General features: G+C 35.0%; 3 protein-coding genes and 1 long non-coding RNA gene across 7 annotated transcripts; all 4 read right to left on the bottom strand.

Moving 5' to 3' along the window:
- Nucleotides 1-3009: 3009 nt before the first annotated feature.
- Nucleotides 3010-3707, bottom strand: LOC130732016 (uncharacterized). Its single transcript, XR_009016918.1, has 3 exons — nucleotides 3592-3707; nucleotides 3318-3411; nucleotides 3010-3241 (listed from the first exon to the last, which is right to left on the bottom strand). It is a non-coding gene; the product is annotated as an uncharacterized LOC130732016 (long non-coding RNA).
- Nucleotides 3708-4026: 319 nt separating this feature from the next.
- LOC130746764 (uncharacterized) lies at nucleotides 4027-5754 on the bottom strand. The gene is made up of 2 exons (XM_057599490.1): nucleotides 5459-5754; nucleotides 4027-4964 (listed from the first exon to the last, which is right to left on the bottom strand). The coding sequence occupies exons 1-2, from the start codon at nucleotides 5495-5497 to the stop codon at nucleotides 4647-4649; spliced, it is 357 nt and encodes a 118-aa protein (XP_057455473.1). The 5' UTR covers nucleotides 5498-5754; the 3' UTR covers nucleotides 4027-4646.
- A 4570-nt stretch (nucleotides 5755-10324) lies between these two features.
- Nucleotides 10325-13013, bottom strand: LOC130746756 (F-box/kelch-repeat protein At3g23880-like). The gene is made up of 2 exons (XM_057599478.1): nucleotides 11334-13013; nucleotides 10325-10668 (listed from the first exon to the last, which is right to left on the bottom strand). Exon 1 carries the CDS (start codon nucleotides 12835-12837, stop codon nucleotides 11374-11376), a length of 1464 nt encoding a protein of 487 aa, XP_057455461.1. The 5' UTR covers nucleotides 12838-13013; the 3' UTR covers nucleotides 10325-10668; nucleotides 11334-11373.
- A 2561-nt stretch (nucleotides 13014-15574) lies between these two features.
- LOC130746733 (F-box/kelch-repeat protein At3g23880-like) lies at nucleotides 15575-18270 on the bottom strand. 4 transcript variants are annotated; one of them, XM_057599466.1, is made up of 3 exons: nucleotides 17556-18270; nucleotides 16618-17438; nucleotides 15575-15899 (listed from the first exon to the last, which is right to left on the bottom strand). In XM_057599466.1, the coding sequence occupies exons 1-2, from the start codon at nucleotides 18074-18076 to the stop codon at nucleotides 16658-16660; spliced, it is 1302 nt and encodes a 433-aa protein (XP_057455449.1). In that variant the 5' UTR covers nucleotides 18077-18270; the 3' UTR covers nucleotides 15575-15899; nucleotides 16618-16657. The 4 variants fall into 4 exon arrangements, with proteins under 4 accessions (XP_057455449.1, XP_057455437.1, XP_057455436.1 ...); XM_057599454.1 differs by having other exon boundaries at nucleotides 16611-18270; XM_057599453.1 differs by having other exon boundaries at nucleotides 16618-18270.
- Nucleotides 18271-22827: the final 4557 nt, after the last annotated feature.

Genomic DNA, 22827 nt, shown 5'->3' with positions numbered 1-22827 from the left:
AATAAATATAACTGAAAATTTTCTTCCCTCTGGCTTCCCAATTTTCACAATTAAATTATAATGCTTCTATATGTATTTCCTTAAAATCATTTAAAAAGTCTAAAAATAGCATATAGCATAAGCTTATGTAGAAAATTTAATCGAAAATGACTGATAGATACCGTGGAAAATAGCACGACATATTCATCATAGTTTTATATATTTTTCTCTAATTCGCAGTAGAACGTTAACTCTTACTTTAACTATTTCTTTTTGATTTTTTTTATTCTTGGAAAAATAACTGAAACCTCTCTCAATGATTGTCAAATGTCATTTTTTTTCCATCTTTTAAGCTTTCTTTTACATTGTATTTAGATGATATAGTCTAGGCATTCACTAAAAATGTTGAAGATATTGTCTTCTTAGTTCTTGCTTAAGGATGTTCTACATATGACTATCTCCTTAGGTTTTTCATACACAGACTTTTGGTATTAATTTTAAGACTTTGAAGAGCATTATGTTCCTTCCTCAATATTGGTTAGGCATCAATTTGGTAAGTTCTTTTCGGTGAAATTGATGAACTGTAGCATTTTTGAAGAACTTTGAGATAAGTGCATCTTAGTCAAAACTCTAATGTTGTAATTAAGTTCCTTAGGTAACTGGCAAGTTGCAACCTTTAATCAGTTTTGTGGAGTGTTATTACAGTAGTACCCTGCACACAAATTTAACTGATTTAAGATTGTTTTTTCTTGACAAAAATATTCATTATAAATTGAATATCCATGGGAACACACTTTTTATTGGATAAGTAATGCAATAGTACTCTATACAGATAGGAAAAATATCCATAACTTGTACACAAAAAAGTAGAGTCAATATATATTATATTTTATACTCCTCATATGATATATTTTCAAAATCAAATTTTCACTCTTTTAAATATGCATTTACCCACAAAGATTCTAAAAATGATGGTAAAATGTATTTTTTTTATAGCTTTAACATAAAAGAGCTCACCAATAACAGCTGCAATCACATCTTCAAATGATCAAGTCCAAACTACTGCATTAGTATCTTTAAAAGCAGAGCCCTGTTATCGAAAGAAGGCAGCAAGTCCTGACAAAAAAATATTTAAAAAAACAATTAAAATGTATATATACAGACTGGAACATGAAAATTAACTAAATTGAAAACTTGAAATTAGGCAACTGAGGTTAGAACACAATCATTAAGGCCTGTTCAGTTACCAATTGATACATGGATAGATGCAGAATTGTACAGTATGTAGAAAGTTGAATATAATTGTTTTAATTCTTGTCAAAATAAAAAAAGAGTTTCGCCAAAAATATTAACATGAATAATAAATAATGAAAGAATAAATTAAAACACTAACCTGAACTAAATGACTCCTTCTACATGTTCTTCAATAAGAGAACCACCTTATAATTCAAGAGCTTATAAAAAAAATCTGATAATTCAAGACTTTAATGGTTATTTAATAAAAAGCCATAAAACATCCTAAAAATTTGATTCCTAAAGATAAAAGAGGATGGCTTCTATGTGATGGTTTTACAGCAGGTGATTAAGGATTCACTGAGCCGTGGTAACCTTTGCTCCTCGTTAGAGATTTCCGCATTCATAGTAACCTTTGTTGAATACGAAATCTAATGTAGGGAGAAGCAAATAATTCAGAACAACAATAAAAATTGTGAGAAAGATGAGGCAAAAATTATATAGAAATAGAAATACAAAACTGAAAAAGCAGACTGTAGGAGAAAGAAGGATTAACCCTCATGAATTGTTTCAGAGTGAGTTTGACAAAATATACCAATCAAAATAAAAGGTGATAGAATCTAAAAAAATTAACACATATTTTTAAATCATGTTAGAGGAAATATAAACAATTAATACCATTGGATTTATTTCCAAGATAGTGATTAGGGAAAAAACAAATTCAAACCTAAAAAGATGAATGGATTTATTTCCAAGGGAGGACGTGTTATTTTTTTTTTAAAACGTGATTAAGTTGAAACGATTTTCAACATGCTTTTGATTGTTTGATAAATACACAGAATTAATGGTGAAGCAGGAAAAAAATTTCAATCATTGTTTATAGGCTCAATGTGGACGGCAGGATGATTGTTGATGCCTCTTAATATTTCCTTTTTTTAATTGGACAATATGGGAAGCAATATCTTTAAAAACATTTAGTAAAGAATTAGAAAATAGAAGATTCAAATGCACCTTCGAAAATCACGTATGTTCAACAAAAAATATATGATAACAATTAAAGAGCACCATTGAATATTAATCATACGTTATCAGATTTTTTAAATGTTTTAATATGCTAAAATCTGATTGGTTTAGAGGTTCCTATCATCTTTAAAATTTGATATCAATAAGCTTTTCAGTGTTTGCAATTCACATAAATCATCCCATTATCACCCAATTGAGTCAAACGATAAAAAAAATCTTTATGAACCAAAAAACTTACAACTTTAATTAAGATGATAGGACTTAATTTTTTTTTTGAACTCAATGATAGTACTTAATTTTTTTTTTGACAGGCATGATAGGACTTAATTAAATGAATGGAATGTTGCATTTTTTTTGGGAATGTTGCATTTAAGGGTTAGGGGCTATATCAAAACCATATATGGAGATTTAAAAATTAAAACTAAAACAACAGAATTAAACACTTAAACATGTTTATAGACATAAGATTGTAGCCTTGTCCAACAAAGAAAGTAAGTCAAAGAGAATATCAGATTATCAGTAATAAATTTCTACATATATGAAAGCAATCAATATTGGATTTTTCTCATCCTTGAAAATACTCATTTTTTTTTCGTACATCGGAAAAAAGAATTGCATCCACCAATCCCTAGACCTCTATCAACAAACAAAAGTAACCAACTTAAATAAATAAAACAATTTGAAAAGGCTTAAATATGTTGGAGGTCCCTCTAAAATAGGGATCTTTTGGTTAAGGCCCCTACAATTTTTTTTGGGTGGAATAAGCCCCTAATGTGAAAATAATATATATGGTAATAGTATGCTTTGCATGAGTGTTGGAATTGCCATGCTTTAGAAGATACCTTTACCTGAATTTTTTGAAAGAAAAACAGTTACAATTTAGACTTTCAATTGCAATTAAATAAATTAGGCTACAAACTGTGACTATGATTGCTAATAAGATTAGGAAGAAAAACGGTTCATCTTTGTGCACCCAACACTGCTCTTGATCCTTTTGTGAAGTTATCTGCAAGAAAAGAAAGGTTATGTGTAAGTGGACTTCATAAAAAACTTCAAATGATGGATACCAAGATTTTGCTTACTTCTTGAAGGAATTCAGCAGCACATTTCCTCTCCGGACACTTGAAGCCAAGAGTTTCAGACTGTATTCTTTCAATTCTGCAAGCACGTCACCGACTTCATCAAACAGAAAATTAGATAGAGGATCAGAACTGAGCAAAACTTTGGCTTGGTTCCCAACAAAATAAATACAAACAAAGAGTAATGAAAAAACTGTTTGGGATGATTAAAAAAGCACTCTTCACATACTGTATTAATCTCATTTTTCTAATCAATCACAATCTGTAGGGCACATACATTTTATCACATTTCTCATTTTTTCTTTCTTTTCCTTTGCTGAGTGTTTCTCCTCTGCAATATAGCAGCATCATTCTACAGTTACCTACAGAATCAAAGAAAAGTAGACTAAGAAAGGTAGCAAAGATAATAACTTTGAGTTCATTATATGTTTTTAACCTTTTGAATAACAAACTCATCCTCAAATTCAAAATAATCATATTTTCATAAATAACTGGAACTAAAGATATCAGACCAATAAATATTTAAATAACTACCTGCAAAATGAAGCCCTCACAGTAATAGGAAATTGAGACATAAAAAATTGAATCAAAAATTTGAAATAAACAGAAGCTCTAAATCAATTAGTTCATGAATAATTGGATTAAGGCTGGCGATCTTATCATAAACAGGGGCCATTGCAAAAGGGAAAACCAAGCCGCTGAGAAAAGAATAGTTCACTGAGAAAGAGATGAAGTTTTTTTTTTTTTTTTTATAAGCAATTGAAAATATATTGAAGGGAAGTACAAGGGGTACTTCAACCCAATACAAATGAAAAAAGAACAGAGAAAAGAGTGAGAACTAATGTAACTTTATCTCAGTTACAGTTACAATGATCCAACAAACACCCACAAAAACCCCCCAACTCCTTGGAAACAGAATTTAGCGAGAAAGCCTCATCAGAACCTTACTAGGAAAAACCCCCTTGGGAAAACCTAGTGAAGGAAAAAGAGTACTAACTCACTAAAATCAAAGCGAAATTTCCAAGGAGCAACCCACAAACCACAATGTCTAAAGACTAATATCCTCATCCAAGCCAAAATACGAAATCAGCAATGTGATAGCAAGGAGCCTTCAAATAATCCTTTGAGTTAATCAATTCAATCCTCCAATTATATACCAGCATCAAATTATCAGATCAAAGCCACCAAATCCTTAATTATAATGTAGCAAAATCAGGAACTTTCCAAGCCTACTGGAACACTTGAGAATCAACACTAGAATGATGATAACCCACCACTGCCTTATGTGAGCACAGATACAAAAGCCACACAACACAGTACCAAAACTCAAACTTACATATCAGATAAATAGGCAATAGGTTCCATACACCACTCTGAGAACGAATGAAGAAATCTCTTATTCTTTGCTCTTAACCACTCCCAGGCCTTGCTCTTGATCAAATCAAACAACACAACGGGATCAGGAATACTACCCCGAAAAATTACTCCATTCCTCCCGGTCCAAATCTGATGCACCACAGCTAGCCAGATTAATGCCAATCCAACTTTGTTTGAACAGCAGCTAGTCCCAACAAATTGGTTGAAATGGTCTAAAATCGCGCCAGGAGACACAAAATGAAATCCCAACCATTTAAGCACCAATGACCAAACCTGCCAAGAAAAGGAACAAACAAGCAATAGATGAAACGTAGATTCATCAGCTGCAGTACACAGAGAACAAATTACATCACCAACCAGTGCATTTCTCCTCAATAAATTAACCTTTGTGGCTATCCTATTAACCAAAACACGCCAACCCAGGAAAATAACACTTGATGGGGCCGAAATCTTCCAGAGGTGTTTAAAAGCAACCTCCTCTAATTCAGGTTGATGAACCACAATGGAATCATATGCCGAACTCACCGAGAATCGACCATCACCCTCCTTGATCCATACCCAAGTATCCTTACTACCCAGGACAGGGTTAAAACTAGACAAAACACGTGACAGCTCCTCAAACTGCCTCTGATTTTCCCCATCCAACCTACCTTTCCAATCAAAAGCCCATCTCCAACCATGTTCACCCCAGAACCCCATGTCAATTATTCTCTTATTATGTTGATTAGAGAGTGCAAAAAGTTCAGGAAATTTAATCTTAAAATTACCTCCACCCATCCAGTTATCTTCCCAAAACATAGTATCATCTCCTTCTCCAATTCTCCTGCTCAAACACCTTTCGAACCAATATCCAGCAGAGTTTCCAACGCAAACAGAGTTTAGATCTTTCCACCATATAGAAGAATTTGTCAGCTGACCATTCCCATATTTCACATACAAAAGTTTCCGCCATAACTGGTCCTTCTCATGTAGCATGCGCCAGCGCCACTTTCCAAGTAGAGAAAGAGATGAAGTTGAATTGAGATGAAAAAACGTTGGGTTATTTATAGGAGAAAGATGTGATAGAATCCATAAAATTGAATTATTAGAAATTAATAACTATTGGGAATACCTCCCCTTTATGTGTCTCAATTCTGCTTCCAATGTTAAATGTGGACGACTCACACAAATTATTTTACAGTTTTATTTCTTTTAAATTTTTGGTGGTTAATGAAAACAGAAGATAGGTAAATAATCAATTAAAAATCATGTATAAAGAGGATGATTCAAACAATTTTCAACAGATTTTAATATCCACTCACCCACTATTACCCTATTGGCTACATTAGTGGTGGAATTAAATATAAATAGTCACTTTTTTAAAATAGTTTAATTTGTTTAAATATGATTGGTGTAGAAGTAGGTAGTGGAAAATAAATGTGAGTTAAAATTGAATTATTAAAAATTAATAATTTTTGGGAATACATCCCTTTATGTGGCTCAATTCTCATTCCGATGTTAAATGTGGACGGCCACCACACATTATTTAACAGATTTATTCTTTTAATTTTAAGTGGTTAATGAAAATAGAAGATAGGCAGTAAATCAACTTAAAATCATGTATAAAGAGGATGAATTTCAAACAATTTTCAACAGATTTTAATATCCACTCACCGACTATTACCCTATTGGCAACTTTACTGGTGGAATTAAATATAAATAATCACTTTTTTAAAATAGTTTAATTTGTTAAAATATGATTGGTGTAGAAGTGGGTAGTGGAAAGTAAATATAAGGTAACAATTAATGTTAGTCAAAATAAAGCTTTAAAATAATTCGAAAATTATTAAAATTGTAGGTGCTATTACATGACTACCCTCCAATAAACTTACAATTAGCAATGATGCCACTCTCAAGTTTTCAAAAGTGGTAATAATATTTTCTTTTTGATTTTTGTAATTCTTCAAAAAATGACTGAAAACACTCCCAATGGATGCCAAGTGTCAAAAGTTTCCTTCTTATAAGTTCTCTTTTATATTGTATTTAGATTTGTTTTTGCTAAAACTAATTGCTACTTACAGCTATTATTATAAAAACCAAACTGGAATTATAGTTTGGTACTTTTATTTTAATTTATTTTATTACACTCACTCTTTAGAGGTTGATTCATGAATCTCTCCACCTCAACTCATATGTTATCTAACTAGCTAGTAAAGTTTTTTTTTTTTTTGAAAGAACCAGTTAGTTAAGTTATTATGGAAGAACTTGTATAAATTTTAATTAATTAATCAATGTTGAAAAATAGTGTTAAAATGAGTTTTGTTAGGACTATAACTATTATTAAAAATGTTACCTGATTGGTGGGAAATAATAATATAGTAGTCAACATTTTGTTTAACCTTGCTGTGAAGTTTCTAAAATAGAGACTTCAATTTATAAAATGCACTGGATTGAATTTTCAATACTCCTATGGTATCGTCACTGTTCTCTCACAAATGAAGCTACTTTTTTTCATTTAAAAAGAATTATAATAAGATAAAAAAAAAACTTAATATAAAGAGACTGCAATTGTTGTAGTACATATTATATTTCTGCACTATTCTAAAGCACTAAAAGTCTACTTAAGAGATTTTGACAGGAAGTTGCCCTTCTCATTTGAGATTGTACAAATAACATCAGAGTAAGGGTTTGGAGTTGGAGATTGTAGAAGCAAGCTACATCAAGGTACACTTAATCCATCTTCAAGTTTGAAAGAACTTTAGTCCCATTTATCATTGTCATTTAAACCCAAGATTCTTCTTATTAACCCTCCTTTAAGTCCCAAATTTTCACAGAACTAAGATTACAGAAGCAAATCAGGATACTTGTTCCTGCCTAAGATTGGAAAATGCCCACATCCATATTATTGTGATTAATACAATAGCAGCCAATTATTGTGATTGTGCTAATGCCCCACATCCATATTGCACTACAATTACAGGATATTAGAAAATCAGAAAAGGATCTAAGTAATTTACACATTGCTTTTAATTATTTCCCATCTTTTATCTAATAGAGTGAGAGTGAACTTTTAGCACCTTGACTCGAACTTAGATCTCATTGGGTTCAACGGAACTCCAAACATGCACATCGACAACTGTATTGAAATCCACTAGTAAAAGCTGCTAGAAAGAGGTCATGAAATCCATCAAATCTGCTCAATTTTATCCCGCTCACCATGCGCTCTTCCATAACAAGCAGAGCAAAACCAAACAACTATGTGTGTGTTTGGATTTCAGTTTGCAAAACAGAGTTTAAGTCAATGTGGGTTTGCAAAACAGAGTTTGGATGAATGTGAGTTTGTTGTAATGTGATTTATGTTTGGATACTTTTATTTTAAAAGTAAGTTTGATAAATTAATCTTGTTTGGATAATATTAATCAAAAGCACTTTCATATGTATAACTACTATAAAAGTTTAATATTAATGTACCAACCAACTTTCATCCAACTTAGAAGTGAGCATTGTGTCAAGTTGGATGAATGTGGGTTTTGAGGCAAAAGTGGGTTAAGGTGAAAGTGAGTTCAAACTGTCCAAACAAGATGACACACTGTTACATGCAAACCAAAAGCACATTGAAGGGGTACAACAGAAAAACAAACATAGCCATAGATAGTGGAGAAGAGACAGAGGAAGAGATGAAACTATAAGTGAAGAAATAAGATTAACAGTCATCCTTATCACTCAGAAGTTGAGAGTTTTGGTTCTAATCATATATTCTATTTAAACATCACTTAGTGTTTGCAAAAACATTTTAATTTAAAACACAGTCAATCGATATCTGAAAAGAAAAAAACTTGAAGAACTCTAAGGCATAAATAGTAGATTACATTTAAAGATAGCTATAGTGTGCTTCAGTTTAAATTGTGGTAGAATAAGAAGCCCCCCGTGCTGTACTTAGGGGTGGAAATAAGTCAAGTCAAGCCAGACTTTACGTGACCCAAGTCTGGTTTGCATTCTATTTTCGTGGCCAAGCTTGGCTTGTGGCCTGTCACAAGCCGAATTTTACGACCTGACCTAGCCTTTTATAAAGCCTGATTTGGCCTACAAGCATACTTACAAGATCTGCAACATCATACTTGTCCCTACTCAACTTATTAACTGCCCGTTCAAGGCGACTGATCCTCTCCATCAGAGGATCGGACGGTTGTGGTGGGACGTATGACACTATCTAATTCATGGGAGTGAGAGCCAAGGACGCGGCCGGCAGGAGTTAAAGGTCTATTTAATAGACAATTTCATCTAAGGAGTGCCAATAGGCTGGCGGGCTAATATGCCTTTTTATATATCATTGTATTTCCTTTTCAAATAAAAAAACCTATTTAAGTCTGAAACGTTTCTAATCTAGGTTAGGGACTTATGGTTTTCATGTTTTACATAAGGGTAAATAAACATCAGTTTAAAAAAAATTAAAAAATTAATAAAAATAATAGATAAACAAGCCGACCTATCTAGCCAAACGGACTTTTATGATAGCTTGAGCCTGACCTTTTTAGTTAACAAACCTTTTAAAAAGCCTAAGCTCTGCCTTTTTATTAAACGAACCAAGCTAGACCAAGCTCTGGCAAGCCAAGCCACGAGCCCCTGTTGGACTGCCTAGCTTATTTCCACCCCTAGCGGTAGTCAGAAGAGCTCCAAGCATAGAGGGTCCAAAGGCCATGACAAAAATACAACTAACATTGAAAAAAAAAAACCGTTTACCATCAGGTGAAGTTGGCTAAATGGATGAAATGATATTGTAATTTGTCTGCAAACCTTAAATTAGATCCTAAAAATGTAAAACAGTATATACTACAAAACAACATATGATACCACCTAACTTTGATGCACCATTGGAATGATAGTAGGCCTATATAAGTATTGACACTAGATCAAACTCATACTTCTAATATTTGGATTATAGAAACATCTACCACAAAGCACTGAAATGAGTTCGCAGAGTAATCTGATTCTATGTGAAACTAAGTGACCATTGAAAAACTGGAAAATTATAGATACATACTAATTATCGGAATGCACTAGGTTCAGAGCAAGACTTCATCATTCAGACCCAAGTTGTAAAGAAACTTCTCTGAGCTAGATCAAAAGAGATCACATAAAGAGAATTCTCAACTCTCAATGGGATGGATATTTAGATCAAAGATCATCTTTTAACTCTGATGGATCTAGATCAGTTGCATTTAACAAACATCAGCAGCACCGTACAGGGATACGTTTTGAGGTAAAGGTTAATAATAAGGATTGAAAAGAAGCCCACCATATATCTATGAATATAAACTTTTGGATAGGATCAGGGATCTTGAAAGAAGGATGAAGTAGAAAATAACGTAGAAGGAAACTACAAAGTCATTACAACCCTGCAGAAAAATCATGTCAAACCTAAAGAGTAAACTTTTGATATATAGTCTGTCAGATCATGACAAAGTCCAAATATAAAAAGTTTGCAAACCATAAAAGAATACGGTTGTAGCTGTAAGATTGTGGATCTATCTGATTATATCTTCAGATCATAGATTATGCAACTAAATTTAATCTTGAAGGTGAAAACTAAAGCTTTTTCCGATTTAGTAATAGATATAATCTTGACAAAGGAAGAGAAAATAAGAACAGAGACATTAGCAAGTAGAGCTGAAACTCTTTTTTTCATCCATTGCAGTTTGCACCATCCTTGACATAGGCATACAAACAACTACAAAGTATCTTTAGGGATATCATGAAACTATGATAAAAATACCTTATCAAATACTAGATCAATGTGAGGAAGTGGTTGAATCCATTACACGCAAGATCAAATATATCACAACTTGATTAGTATAAAGTTTAAACCCTTTCACTCCATCCCATCTTTAAGCTCTCCCATATGGTTAAGACCACAATATCTCCACAACTTCAACCCAAAACATTGAACAACATATAAAAAAATAAAATTCAGGAATTGCCAAGGCACCTAAGTGTTAACCTGAAAACCATGTAAAAGAGGGTAAGAGAAACAAAATGCAAATGCAAAAAAATATTAAGAAGGGGGAAAAAGATTATTTCTAAACCCAAATGCATAATTACATTTTTATGTTTAATCTAAACCCAATCTTACTGAAATCACTGCTAAAACATACACTATTTCTGCATTAAGAAGAGCTTATTTAATGTTTTATTTTGTAATATGTCATTCTATTTTGGCTAGCAGTAACAGAAGTTAGAACATTGAGAAAATTGTAGAAGATATTTTTGCATACTTTGTGGCTTGCCGGAAACATAAGCTAATGGTAAATATCAACATGGGGATATTTTCTAAGATTGTAGCTTTAAAATTGAATTGTCAAATATAACAGATAGAGCAAACATTTTTTTCTTATAAAGTCTTCCTGTCAAATCGGCTTTAAATTTTCTACGTGAGCTAGATATAAAATATTTTCTCTAATCATTGGTGAATTAAATCCACCACCAAACCTCATATTTCCTTACAATTTCAAGTATCACGAAATATTATTAGGTAGAGGAAGAAAGGGAGAATACGGTATGTAAGGTATTATTTTCATGTATGCATTCTGCATTTAGCTTGTCATTCTTTTATAATGCAAATGAATATGAACAAAAAGGTTACTAGGGTTGGAGAATATTGCATACTAGTTTTTTTAGTTTCTTGGACAGTTACGGTAGGTTATCTTCAGTTCTCTTCCTCGTCGCCAGTTGCATCCTCATCTTCAGTTGCTTCCTCTTCCTCATCTTCAGTACTTGAATACTCATCTTCTGATGCATACTCATCTTCACTAGCATCCTCATCTGGAGTTGCTTTTGCTTTCTCACCTTCAGCTGCTTCCTCATCTTCAGTTACACAAAGATGTTGTTGCTCACCAGGGAAAAACAGCAGACTCTCTCTATACATATGAAAATATTTTTGACGATGTTTGCGCTTCACACCATATTTGAGATGCTCAAGCAGCTTTCCCTTGGCATTAAATTTCATCAATCTTTCACTGCCATTTGTTCCGACAACTCCACCACCTTCAATGAAGCATATTGGATAAAAGTGTTTGCAAGGAACCTCACAAGAATTAGTCAAAACAAAAGCCTTGGTCCAAGAAGATTGCACTTTATATTCTTTCATGACCCATATCTCAGCCCTCTCATGCACATCACGTCCACCTGAGTAACACAGACTGAGGCATCCTCCCAGAACCCTTAAATAATACACTTTCCGTGCCAATTCCGCTGCTAATTCAGACGACAGAGAAATCTCCGATAAACTCTTTTCTCCCAGATCAAAGGCAATAACTACAGGAAGCTCTGTATCCATATCAACGACCAGCCAATGAAGATAGTCATTCAAGAATACCCCGGCTTTGGGCCCGGGTCCGGAATGATCCTCACAATCATGAAAATGAATATTAACATATTTAAGGTCACACCATGATTCACTTTTCAAAGAAAAACAATGGATTTCAGTTTGAGGACGATACAGTGTTATAACAACAACAAAGTAGTCATCAGATGATCTGTCATACCCAAACCCAGATATAAACAGAAACATGAAATCATAGTCTATATCTGGAAGTTGTTGATGGAAACCGGTTGTTGGATTCCACACAATGATATCATCGCTTTGCTGATAGGCTAAAAGCATAAACCCCCTGCATGAACCTAAGAAATACAAAGGGTTGTGATTACACAACATGGATGGAGGTGGGACACTGAGGGTTTTGACAGTTGAACGGTCATGAAGTGATGAAGCTAGATCAAAGGATTGAACTCTACCGCTATCCTCATCGAGAAATCGAAGAAGAAGACGATCAGTGGGTGCAGCATTCAGGTCAAAATGGGATTTTGCGAAATGGGTATCGGAAATAATGAGAGAGGACCATGACTTACAAACCCTTCGAAAGCGTAGTAGAGATCTCACCGGTAGCCGAAGCAGAATTTCAACGATCAACTCATGGGGAAGACTGAGTTTCTTCTCCTTCTTGTTCCCCACGTTGCTTGGTTCAGCAGTAGATGGGTAGTTCTCGTTCTGGTTCTGGTTCTCCATGTCCATGGCACAAAGAGAGGGAAGAGGTAGAGTGAGATTCTTCATCTTCTCGTTCTCCATTTCCTTTGTGTTAGCAATTTCTTGGTCTTTTATTTGTTTTATCATGTTTTTGTACACTATTAAAATTAAAACTTGCTCTTCATTAGGGGCTTAGAAGCCCGAAACTTTCTAGCTGAAGCTTTGAGATTGCGGTGGACAATGCAGCTAGCTGCCGACTTGGGCTTTCGCCGGATTACTCTTGAAATGGATTGCTTGCAGTTATTTAATACTTGAAGATCACAGGAGGAGGGACGCTCTTATTTGGATTCCATTATTAGTGATTGTCGCATTTTAATTTCAGCTTTAGACAATGTTTCAGTTTCTTTTATTCGACGCAAGGGTAATACTGTTGCGGATTTCCTAGCTAGAAATTCACATACTTATGCCAATATGGTTTGGGTAGAAGAGGTTCCATTAGCAGTAGTTTCTTTGGTTGATGCAGATGTACTGAACTCTTTGCCTTCTGGCCTTTATTAGAATTGTTGTTGAATTTCAAAAAAAAAAAATAGAAGCCGAAAACTAAATTGTAGGAAGGCTTAATTGCAACTTTGGTCCCTGACGTTTACAAAAGCCACAATTTTGGTCCCTCACCTAATTTAATTACATAAATCGTCCCTCACCTAACACTCCGTGAGCAACGTTAGTCATTCTGTCAATTTGCTAACGGAAGGAGGCTGAGGTGGATTAATAATCTGACGTGGACAACACTGGGGAGTGAGAGAGAGTCACATGGGGACCCTTGTACAATCCACAGCCATAAAACACCCTTCCATGATTGTATGGTGTCCCTAATGCTACAAGGAGAGCTTCAACTCCGCAATCACAAAGAATCTTCAGTGGCTTGGACTTGTGGAATCGCCTTCCAGATCCAGAACAGGCAGATGAACCTTCGCTAAATCCCCCCATAACCGTCGAACCCAAGGACCTGCAGCAGTTGGAGAAGCTTCTTCGTCTTTCACGTGAGTTGCAGTAGTTGGAGAAGGACCCTTACCCTTACACGCGAGCTGCCTCTGTTTTATAGGAGAAAAAGGAAAGAAGGTGACCGTTGGAGGTCACGTGCTCCCCATGTGACTCTCTCTCTCACTCCCCAGTGTCATCCACGTCAAATTATTAATCCACCTCAGCCTCCTTCCGTTAGCAAATTGACAAAATGACTAACGTTGCTCACAAAGTGTTAGGTGATGGACGATTTATGTAATTAAATTAGGTGATGGACCAAAATCGTGGCTTTTGTAAACTTCAGGGACCAAAGTTGTAATTAAGCCTTGTAGGAAATATAGACCACACGTTTCAATGTTTCATAAAAAAGATATGTAGTCCCCTGGATTTGGGTTTGCCACCCTATGTATGGGCTTGGCACCCTACCATTTTTTTTTAAAACCAGGTATTTTATACGGAACTTAAAGTTTCGTATCAACTGAAATTGAAAATGTCTCTATTTTTACATACTGAAATAGATACGAAATTTTTACATACCTAGGGTGACAAACTCAAATCTCGTAGTCCCCGTAGGATAGCTCAAGTAGTAGGAGTTAGGGGACATATGAGTTGGGTATAGGGATTGATTCTTGGCGGATGCAATTTATCTTTCCGATGTACTAAAAAATAAAAAAAGATGAGTAACACACTCCAAAGGACGGATCAGACGTTGATCATTTCCTTTTACTTTCTTTCATTTGCATCCGATCATATCCTCAACGACACCTTCAATTCATACAGCTAGGGTTTCAAAATCAACCATAATTTCCTCTTTTTGTCCTCAAAGACACCAATCAATACACAATCATCGTGTTGCCAGTATAGGGATTTCCATTTTCCTTCATACATCAATCTTGAATAATAATCGGTAATGCAATTAGCTTTCCCTCAATGCGAGAATCAAATAGAAACTGGATCAAAAGGGGGAGAAATTAAGAGAGTTGAGTGAATTTTCTATTGTTGGTTCTCATGATGGTTACAAACTAATAGATAGATGGATATCCAGGAGGATGAGGATGCGTCAGACATATATGACTTTTTTTATTGTGTTAATCATCAAATTAGCCATGTCTTTGTAAGGTCGTTTGAGTTTAGTCAATCGCCGGAAAATATTATAATTATCGTCCCCACGATTGCACCAAGTTTGCATTTAGTCCTCACTGGAGGGTGCAATCGTGGGGACGATAATCATAATATTTTTCAACGAGAGACCAAACTTAAACAACCTTACAATCATAATAATAATAAACTTTTTATTATTAAGATTTTCTGATTTTGTACATTTTCAGAAAGTTATCTGAATTAATTATAATCTTCATGCCGTATATTCTAACATTTGGATATACATATATCAAACAGAAACAAGCCTCGATCAAACTCATAATGTCTAACATTTGGATTATAGAAACATCTACCAAAAATGAAGCACTGCAATGAGGTTGCAGAGCAGTTTGATTCTACGTGAATCTAGAATGTTCGTTTACAAATTGGAACATTAAAGACAGTTCCTAATCATGGGAATGCGTTAGGTTCAAACGCAAGACTTCAACAGACTAGAGTTGCAAAGTAACTTCTGAGATAGATCAAAAGAGATCACAGAAAGAGAGTTTTCAACTCTTAATTTGATAGAAGATAATCTTTTCCACATAGACCAGTCGCATAGTAACAAATAACCTACAGGGATAAGTTTTCAGGTAAAGGGTACTATAATTAGTGAGGATTGAACCAAACCTCACCGTGTATCAATCAGCCCTATCTCCTGGTCATAGACTATGCAGCTAAATATAACCTTGCCAGTGGAACCGAGAGCTTTCTTCCCATTCAGTAAGTTGAAATTCTAATTTTTTTCATCCATTGCACTGTACTTGCCATAAAGGCATACAAACTACAAAGCATCTTTAGGGATATCATGAAACTATTATAAAAAACTTCTCAAATCAAATACTAGACCAATGTGACAATGTGGTTAAATCCATTACACGCAAGATCAATTCATATCACAACTTGATTAGTTTCAACCCTTTCACTCAATCCCATCTTCAAGCTCCCTTATGGTTAAGACCGCAATGTCTCCACAACTTCAAGTGAAAACATCGAACAGCACATTAAATAATAAAAGTCAGGAATTGTAAAGGCACCTAAGTGTTAACCTGAAAACCATGTAAAAGAGGGTAAGGTATACAAAATGCAAATGCAATAACAATATTAAGAGGGGAAAAAAAATTCTACATATCAAACACTAACTTAACTCCTGCTACGATTTGATATATCCTATTTCAGACACATAATTACATTTTAAAATTTGCTCTAAACCCAATCTTACTGAAATCACTGCTAAAACATACACTATTTCTACATTAAAATGAGGTTATTTAATATCTTATTTTGTATATGCATTCTCTTCTGGCTAGCACAATCATGATCTGAACAGAAGTTAGGACATTGAGGAAATTGTAAAGAATATACTTGCATACTGTGGCTTGCAAGAAAAGTGAGCTAATTGTAAATGTCAACATAGAGATCATTTATAAGATTTTATCTTTTAAAATTGACTAGTCAAATGCTGATAGAGCAAACATTTTTTTCTTATAATATCTTCCACTCAAATCGGCTTTAACTTTTCTACGTGACCAAGATATTAAATATTTTCTCTAAACATCGGTGAATTAAATCCATCAGTCACCATACCTCATATTTCCTTACAATTTCAAGCATCACTAAATATTATTAGGTAGAGGAAGAAAGGGACAATAAGGTATGTAAGGTATCATTTTCATGTATCATGCATTCTGCATTTAGCTTCTCCTTTTTTTATCATGCAAATGAATATGAACAAAAAGGTAAGTAGGGTAGGAGAATACTGCATACTAGTTTTTTTTGTTTCTTGGACAGTTACTGTAGGTTATCTTTAGTTCTCTTCCTCGTCGTCAGTTGTTTCGTCTTCTTCAATTCCATCATCATCTTCAGTTGCTTCCTCTTCCTCATCTTCAGTTGCATACTCATCTCCAGTTGAATACTCCTCTTCAGAGTAATACTCATCTTCAGTTGCATACTCATCTTCAGTTGCTCTCGCTTCCTCACCTCCAGTTGCTTTCTCATCTTCAATTGTTTCCTCTTCCGCATCTTCACTCCCCTCATCTTCAGTTACACAATGGAATCGATCCTCACCAGGGAAAAACAGCATCTCTCTATACATTTCAAAATACATTTGAGTCTGTTTGTACTTCCGACCATATTTGAGATGCTCAAGCAGTTTTCCCTTGGCATTAAATTTCATCAATCTTCCTCTGCCATTTGTTCCAACAACTCCACTACCTTCATTGAAGCATATTGGATAAAAGTGTTTGCAAGGAACGTCACAAGAATTAGTGATAACAAAAGCCTTGGTCCAAGAAGATTGCACTTTATATTCTTTCATGACCCATATCTCAGCCGTCTCACCACTGGCACCTGCGTAACACAGACTGAGACATCCTCCCAGTACCCTCAAATAATACACTTTCCGTGTCAACTCCGCTGCTAATTCAGATGACAAATGAATCTCCGATAAACTCTTTTCCCCCAGATCAAAGGCAATAACTACAGGAAGCTTTGTATCCTTATAAATGACCAGCCAATGAAGAGAGCCATTCATAAACACCCCACGTCTAGAATCATGTCCATACTCCATATAATGAACATTAACATACCTAATGTCACACCATGAACCAGTTTTCAAAGAAAAACAATGCATTTCAGTTTCAGGAAAGTATGTTCTAAACGGTGTTATAATAACAACAAAGTAGTCATCGGACGAGCTGTCATACCCAAAACCACATAGATAGATAAACATTAACCCACGGTCTGGAATTTCTTTATGGAAACCGGTTGTTGGATTCCACACAATGATATCACCAGTACTCTCATAGGCTAAAAGCAGAAAACCCCTGCAAGAACCGAAGAAAAACAAAGGGTTGTGTCTACAAGGAATCGAGAAATCCGATGGAGGTGGGACATAGAGGGCTTTGAGAGTGGAACGGTCGTGAAGTGATGAAGCTAGATCAAAGGATTCAACTCTCTCTCTATCCTTATCAAGAAATCCAAGAAGAAGACGATCAGTGGGTGCAGCATTTAAGTCGAAATGGGATTTTGCAAACTGGGGATCGGAAATGAGAGAGAACCATGACTTACAAACCCTTCTAAAGCGCAGTAGAGATCTCACCGGTAACCGAAGCAGAATTTCATCGATCAACTCGGTAGGTAGAGTGAGGTTCTTCTTCTCCTTCTTGTTCTCCACGTTGCTTGATTCAGCAGCAGATAGAGACTCGTGAGGCTGAGAGGGGTTCATCTCCTTCTCCTTCCCAATGTCGCTTTGCTCAGTAGTAGATGATAGAGAGGGAAGAGGTTAACTGAGGTTCTTCTCCTTCTCGTTCTCCATGTCCCTTCGTTCAGTACCAGAGGAGAAGAGAAAGAGATGAGAAGGGTTTTGTTTCCTTTACTTCACATTGAAATGGAATGGAAATCAAGTTAGTAGCGGTAAGCCCTGCCCAACCCTTAGGCCCCATTTGAGGTGGTTTTTGGTTTTATGTTTGGCTTAATACATCAGAAGGCCCCTGAAATTGTAAAGGGAATCAGTTCCAGGGCCTGAAAAAATTTCGCATCAAATTGGGTCCCTAAGAATTTTTTTTAATTCAATTAAGGACAAATGTTGCCAGACTTCAATTTTAGCCTAGTCAGCAATTCCACGTGGCTTTTTTATTTATTTTTAAATTATAAAAATTATTAAAAAAATATTTTTAATTCCAGTTCATTTATTAAGTCAGAAAAAAAAAATTAAAAAACTTAATAAAATCCTAATCTAATAATCTCTTAACAAAACAATTACATAATCTAAATAATAAACTAACCTAATAATCTAATTATAACCAATCCCTGATTAAATCCTTTCATCCCCAAATTGAACCCAATTACAAAACTTCCCCATCCCCAAATTGAACCCAGACAAGAAACCAAGTTCTCCTTCCTCCTCCATCACTAAGAACAACAACCAAAAATAAAATTCCAGCAAGAAACCAAAAATACCCAAACAATACTCAATCTCTCCTTCCTCCTCCATCACCAAGAACAACAACCAATCTCAAAAAACCCAAAGCAAAGGTGGGTTCTGGAGTTTGCGGTGGAAGGTGCAAGGCATGGTGGTGGTCCATCGTCTCTCGATCTCGCTTCGCTGTCTCTCGGCTCCTCGCACCGCGCCTCTCCATCCCCCCTCCGTCTCGATCTCGATGGAGGTTGGGGTGTGAGGTTTCTATCGGGGGTTCTCTGTCTCTCTCGATCTCTTTCCCTGGATCCCTCCTTCTCCTTCTCTTGTCTGTTTTTCTGGGCTCTGTAGAAAGGGTGAAGGTTGTGGGTTGTGGTGGTGGAGGCTGTTGTTGCTGTCTGTGTTCATGAAGGTTGTAAGGTTGTTGTGTTGCTGGGTTTAGGGTAAAGATTGGAGATGCAACCGTAAACTTTGGATCTACGAGAAACCCTTGCCTCTGTTGTTTCTGCTTCTCTCTACCGTGGGTTGCTGCAAAGGAAAGATGGAATTGGAGCTTGGCTGTGATGAAGCTTCGATAGTGGAGGAGGGGTTTTCTTGTGCTTTTGTTAAAGAAATCCTCCGTTTAGATTAGGGATTGATGGAAGAGAGAAGATGAGGTGGTGGTGGTTCTAGATTGCTGGGTTTGATGGAAGAAGAGGAAGTGGAAGATGAACAGAATGAAGATGAAGATGTGGGTGGAAAATAAATTTTGGGGTTAGATGAGTTAATTAGGGCTGGATTGATTTATTAAGTTTTTAATTTTTTTCTGATTATTTAATTGAGCTGGAAATAAAAATAATTTTTTATTATTTTTGTAATTAAAAAATAATAATAAAAGCCACGTGGAATTGATGATTGGGATAAAATAGTCTGCTGGCACACTTTGGCCTTAATTGAATTAAAAAAAAATTTCTAGGGACCCAATTTGATGCAAAAAATTTTTAGGCCCTGAATTTGATTCCCTTTACAATTACAGGGGCCTTCTGATGTATTAAGCCTTTATGTTTTGAAATTTTTAAAAATCAAAACTAGTTTTCAATTTTAGTTTTTGAGGTTTTCAATTTTAAAATAATTATCAACTTTGTAAATCCACAACAATTATCTATAGGTTGAGGTGGTTGTGGTGGTGTGGTGGTGGAGGGGGATGTTACCTTGTGATCGTGATGATGGTGGTGGTGGTAGCAACGTGGTGGTTGTGGCGGTGGAGATTGTGGTGGTTGTAGTGGAGTCGGCGTTGGTGGTGGTGGTGGTGGTGTTGGAGGGTGATCGTCGTGGCAGCTATAATGGTGGTGGCTGTGGTGGCGGCAATGGTCGTTGTGGTGGCAGTGGAGGGTGATGGTGGTGGTGGTGGTGGTGATGAAGTTACATGTTATTGAAAATAAAAACTATAATCACAAAACAATATTTTGTGGTTTTAAAAAACGGACTAAAATGGTTTTGAAATTCAGTAAAAACTCACATCAGCTCCATTTTTGCCGAACACGTTTTGTTTCCAAATTTGCATTTGAAAACAAAAAACTAAAAACTGGCAACCACCCCGAACAACCCCTTAAATTTCACTTTATTCTAACTTGTTTAGTACATATTGGCTCATAGTTTCACTAGCCTATTTTTTCTCAATTTCACTCTTCTTCTTATGCTGTAATTTCGTTATCCATGTCCCTTCGTTCAGTATGGAAGAGAGAAGTTGAGTATAGAGAAATATATAAGAAATAAAGTAAATTTAGAGGTTGTTTGGTAAGATAAAAAGAGAACAGAAATAGAAGAGAAAGAACGAGGTGGAGGAGAGAGAAAAAATTATTTTTCTTGTGTTAAAACATTTTTGGCGGTTTTTGACCACATCCTAGCAACTTGTAATCGCCAGAAATGTAAAAATATGTCTAAAAGCAGCAGCTCTCCTATCTCTCCCCATTTCTCTTCATTTTGGGGAGAAACGTGGTAGAGCCCACCTTCTTAGTTCTCTCTCCCCCTCTCCCCTCTACCAAACAAGGGTACTTCTTATTTCTCTTCTTTAACTCTCTCCAACCTATCTCTCTCTTCACAAACTCACATCTACCAAACAAAGCATAATAGTTACTTACATCCAGAAAAAAAAAACTAATAGTTACTTTTGAAAAACTAAAAAATTAATTTTTTTAATAGTTATAATGAGGGGCTTAGAAGCCCAAGACTAATCTCTAGGAAATAGAGTCCACGCATTTCAAATAAAAAAGACGAGTAACACACTCCAAAGGGCGGATCAACCGTTGATCCTTTCCTTTCACTTTCTTCCATTTGCATCCAATCATATCCTCAATGACACCTTCCAATTCACATAGCTAGGGTTTCAAAATCGACCACAATTTCCCCTCCTTTTCCTCAAAGACATTAATACGCAATCATCGTGTTGTTGGTCTAGGGATTTCCCTTTTCCTTCATCTACAATCTTGAATAATCACAGCGACGCAATTCGCTTCCCCTTGGTGCAAGAATCAAATAGAAAGTGGATTAAAGGGAGGAGAATTTATGAGAGTTGAGTGAGTTTTCATGATGGTTACAAACGGATAGATAGATAGATATTGAGGAGGATAAGGATGTGTCAGACATAGAGAACTTTTTTATTTTATTAATGTCCCTCACCTTTTAACTATTTCCCTAAAAATCTCTCAACCCTTTTTTTTTTCTTCAGGAAAATGCTAAAATTATAACTTAAATTACACATATCAATAATCTATTGGGCCACCTAATTTCGGTAACACACCAAAAAAAAAGTTGGGTATCACAAAATTCACCTAGTAAATAAACCCGGTAAAGTTACTTTTTATTATAAAGATTTTATGTTCGGCCGAGCAACCCTCTGTTCATTTTTAAAAGAACCAAATGGAAGGTGCACCTTAGTCCTTTTTATAAGAAACAACTTGGAGTTTGTAGAACATTAATGTTTTTGGACAAAAATGCCCTTATTTAACTGAATTTTATCTCTCTTTTCACTTTCTATAGCATTACTGATGCATAGAAATTAATGGTTTGTTTGTTTGCAGTTTTTAAAACAGTTTTCAATTTTTAAAAACTGAAAATGTGTTTGATACAACATGGTTTCAAAAACTGCTTTTGAAACCAGTTTTCATTTTCAGTTTTTAAAACTAAAAAACTAAACAGCTAAAAGATGTTTTCAATTTCTGTTTTTAATTTTCAGATATCAGTTTTCTTAATGTTAGAAAACATATCATTCAAACTTTTTTCTTGTTTTGAAACCTGTTTTTAAAAATTGTTTCTGAAAATTGTTTTAAAAATTGGAAACTAAAACTGCAATCAAACAGACCCTAGGAATAATTGGTGGAGGGTAACTTTGGAAAGTTTATATAAATCAATAACAAATTTATGAAATTACCTAAATTAACTAAATTTCTTAAAGGGTGTGAAGTGGTTGCTTGGTTCTTACTCCTTAATGTGAAAACGGGGTTCCTACCTACCTCTGTTTGAAAGAGAGCATTTGTACATTTTCATAAAGTTATCTGACTTAATTATCCTACATGCCATATATTCTAACATTTGGATATACATATATCAAACAGAAACAAGCCTCGATCAAACTCATAATGTCTAACATTTGGATTATAGAAACATCTACCAAAAATTAAGCACTGCAATGAGGTTGCAGAGCAGTTTGATTCTACGTGAATCTAGAATGTTCCGTTTACAAATTGGCACATTAAGGACAGTTCCTAATCATGGGAATGCACTAGGTTCAAAAGCAAGACTTCAACAGACCAGAGTTGCAAAGTAACTTCTGAGATAGATCAAAAGAGATCACAGAAAGAGAGTTTTCAACTCTTAATTTGATAGCAAATAATCTTAAGTCAATTCCTTTTCTAATGTCCCTATTTTTGAACTCTAAGCTTTTCCACATAGACCAGTCGCATAGTAACAAATACCCTACAGGGATAAGTTTTCAGGTAAGGGTACTATAATTAGTAGGATTGAAACAAACCTCACCATGTATCATCAGCCCTATCTCCTGGTCATAGACTATGCAGCTAAAT

Source organism: Lotus japonicus, chromosome 1 (assembly GCF_012489685.1).
Source record: "Lotus japonicus ecotype B-129 chromosome 1, LjGifu_v1.2".
In the NCBI taxonomy this organism is placed as follows: Eukaryota; Viridiplantae; Streptophyta; class Magnoliopsida; order Fabales; family Fabaceae; genus Lotus; species Lotus japonicus.
Note: the sequence above shows the minus strand (reverse complement) of the source record. Positions and strands in the feature narration are given on the sequence as shown.

Coding starts and splice junctions, on each gene's coding strand:
- LOC130746764 (XM_057599490.1), bottom strand. CDS start 5,497: ATGATACTATGTTTTGGGAAGATAACTGGATGGGTGGAG. Junction 4,965..5,458: donor AGATAACTGGATGGGTGGAG/GTAATTTTAAGA, acceptor TTTTCTTGGCAG/GTTTGGTCATTGGTGCTTAA.
- LOC130746756 (XM_057599478.1), bottom strand. CDS start 12,837: ATGATAAAACAAATAAAAGACCAAGAAATTGCTAACACAAAGGAAATG.
- LOC130746733 (XM_057599454.1), bottom strand. CDS start 18,076: ATGAACCCCTCTCAGCCTCACGAGTCTCTATCTGCTGCTGAATCAAGC.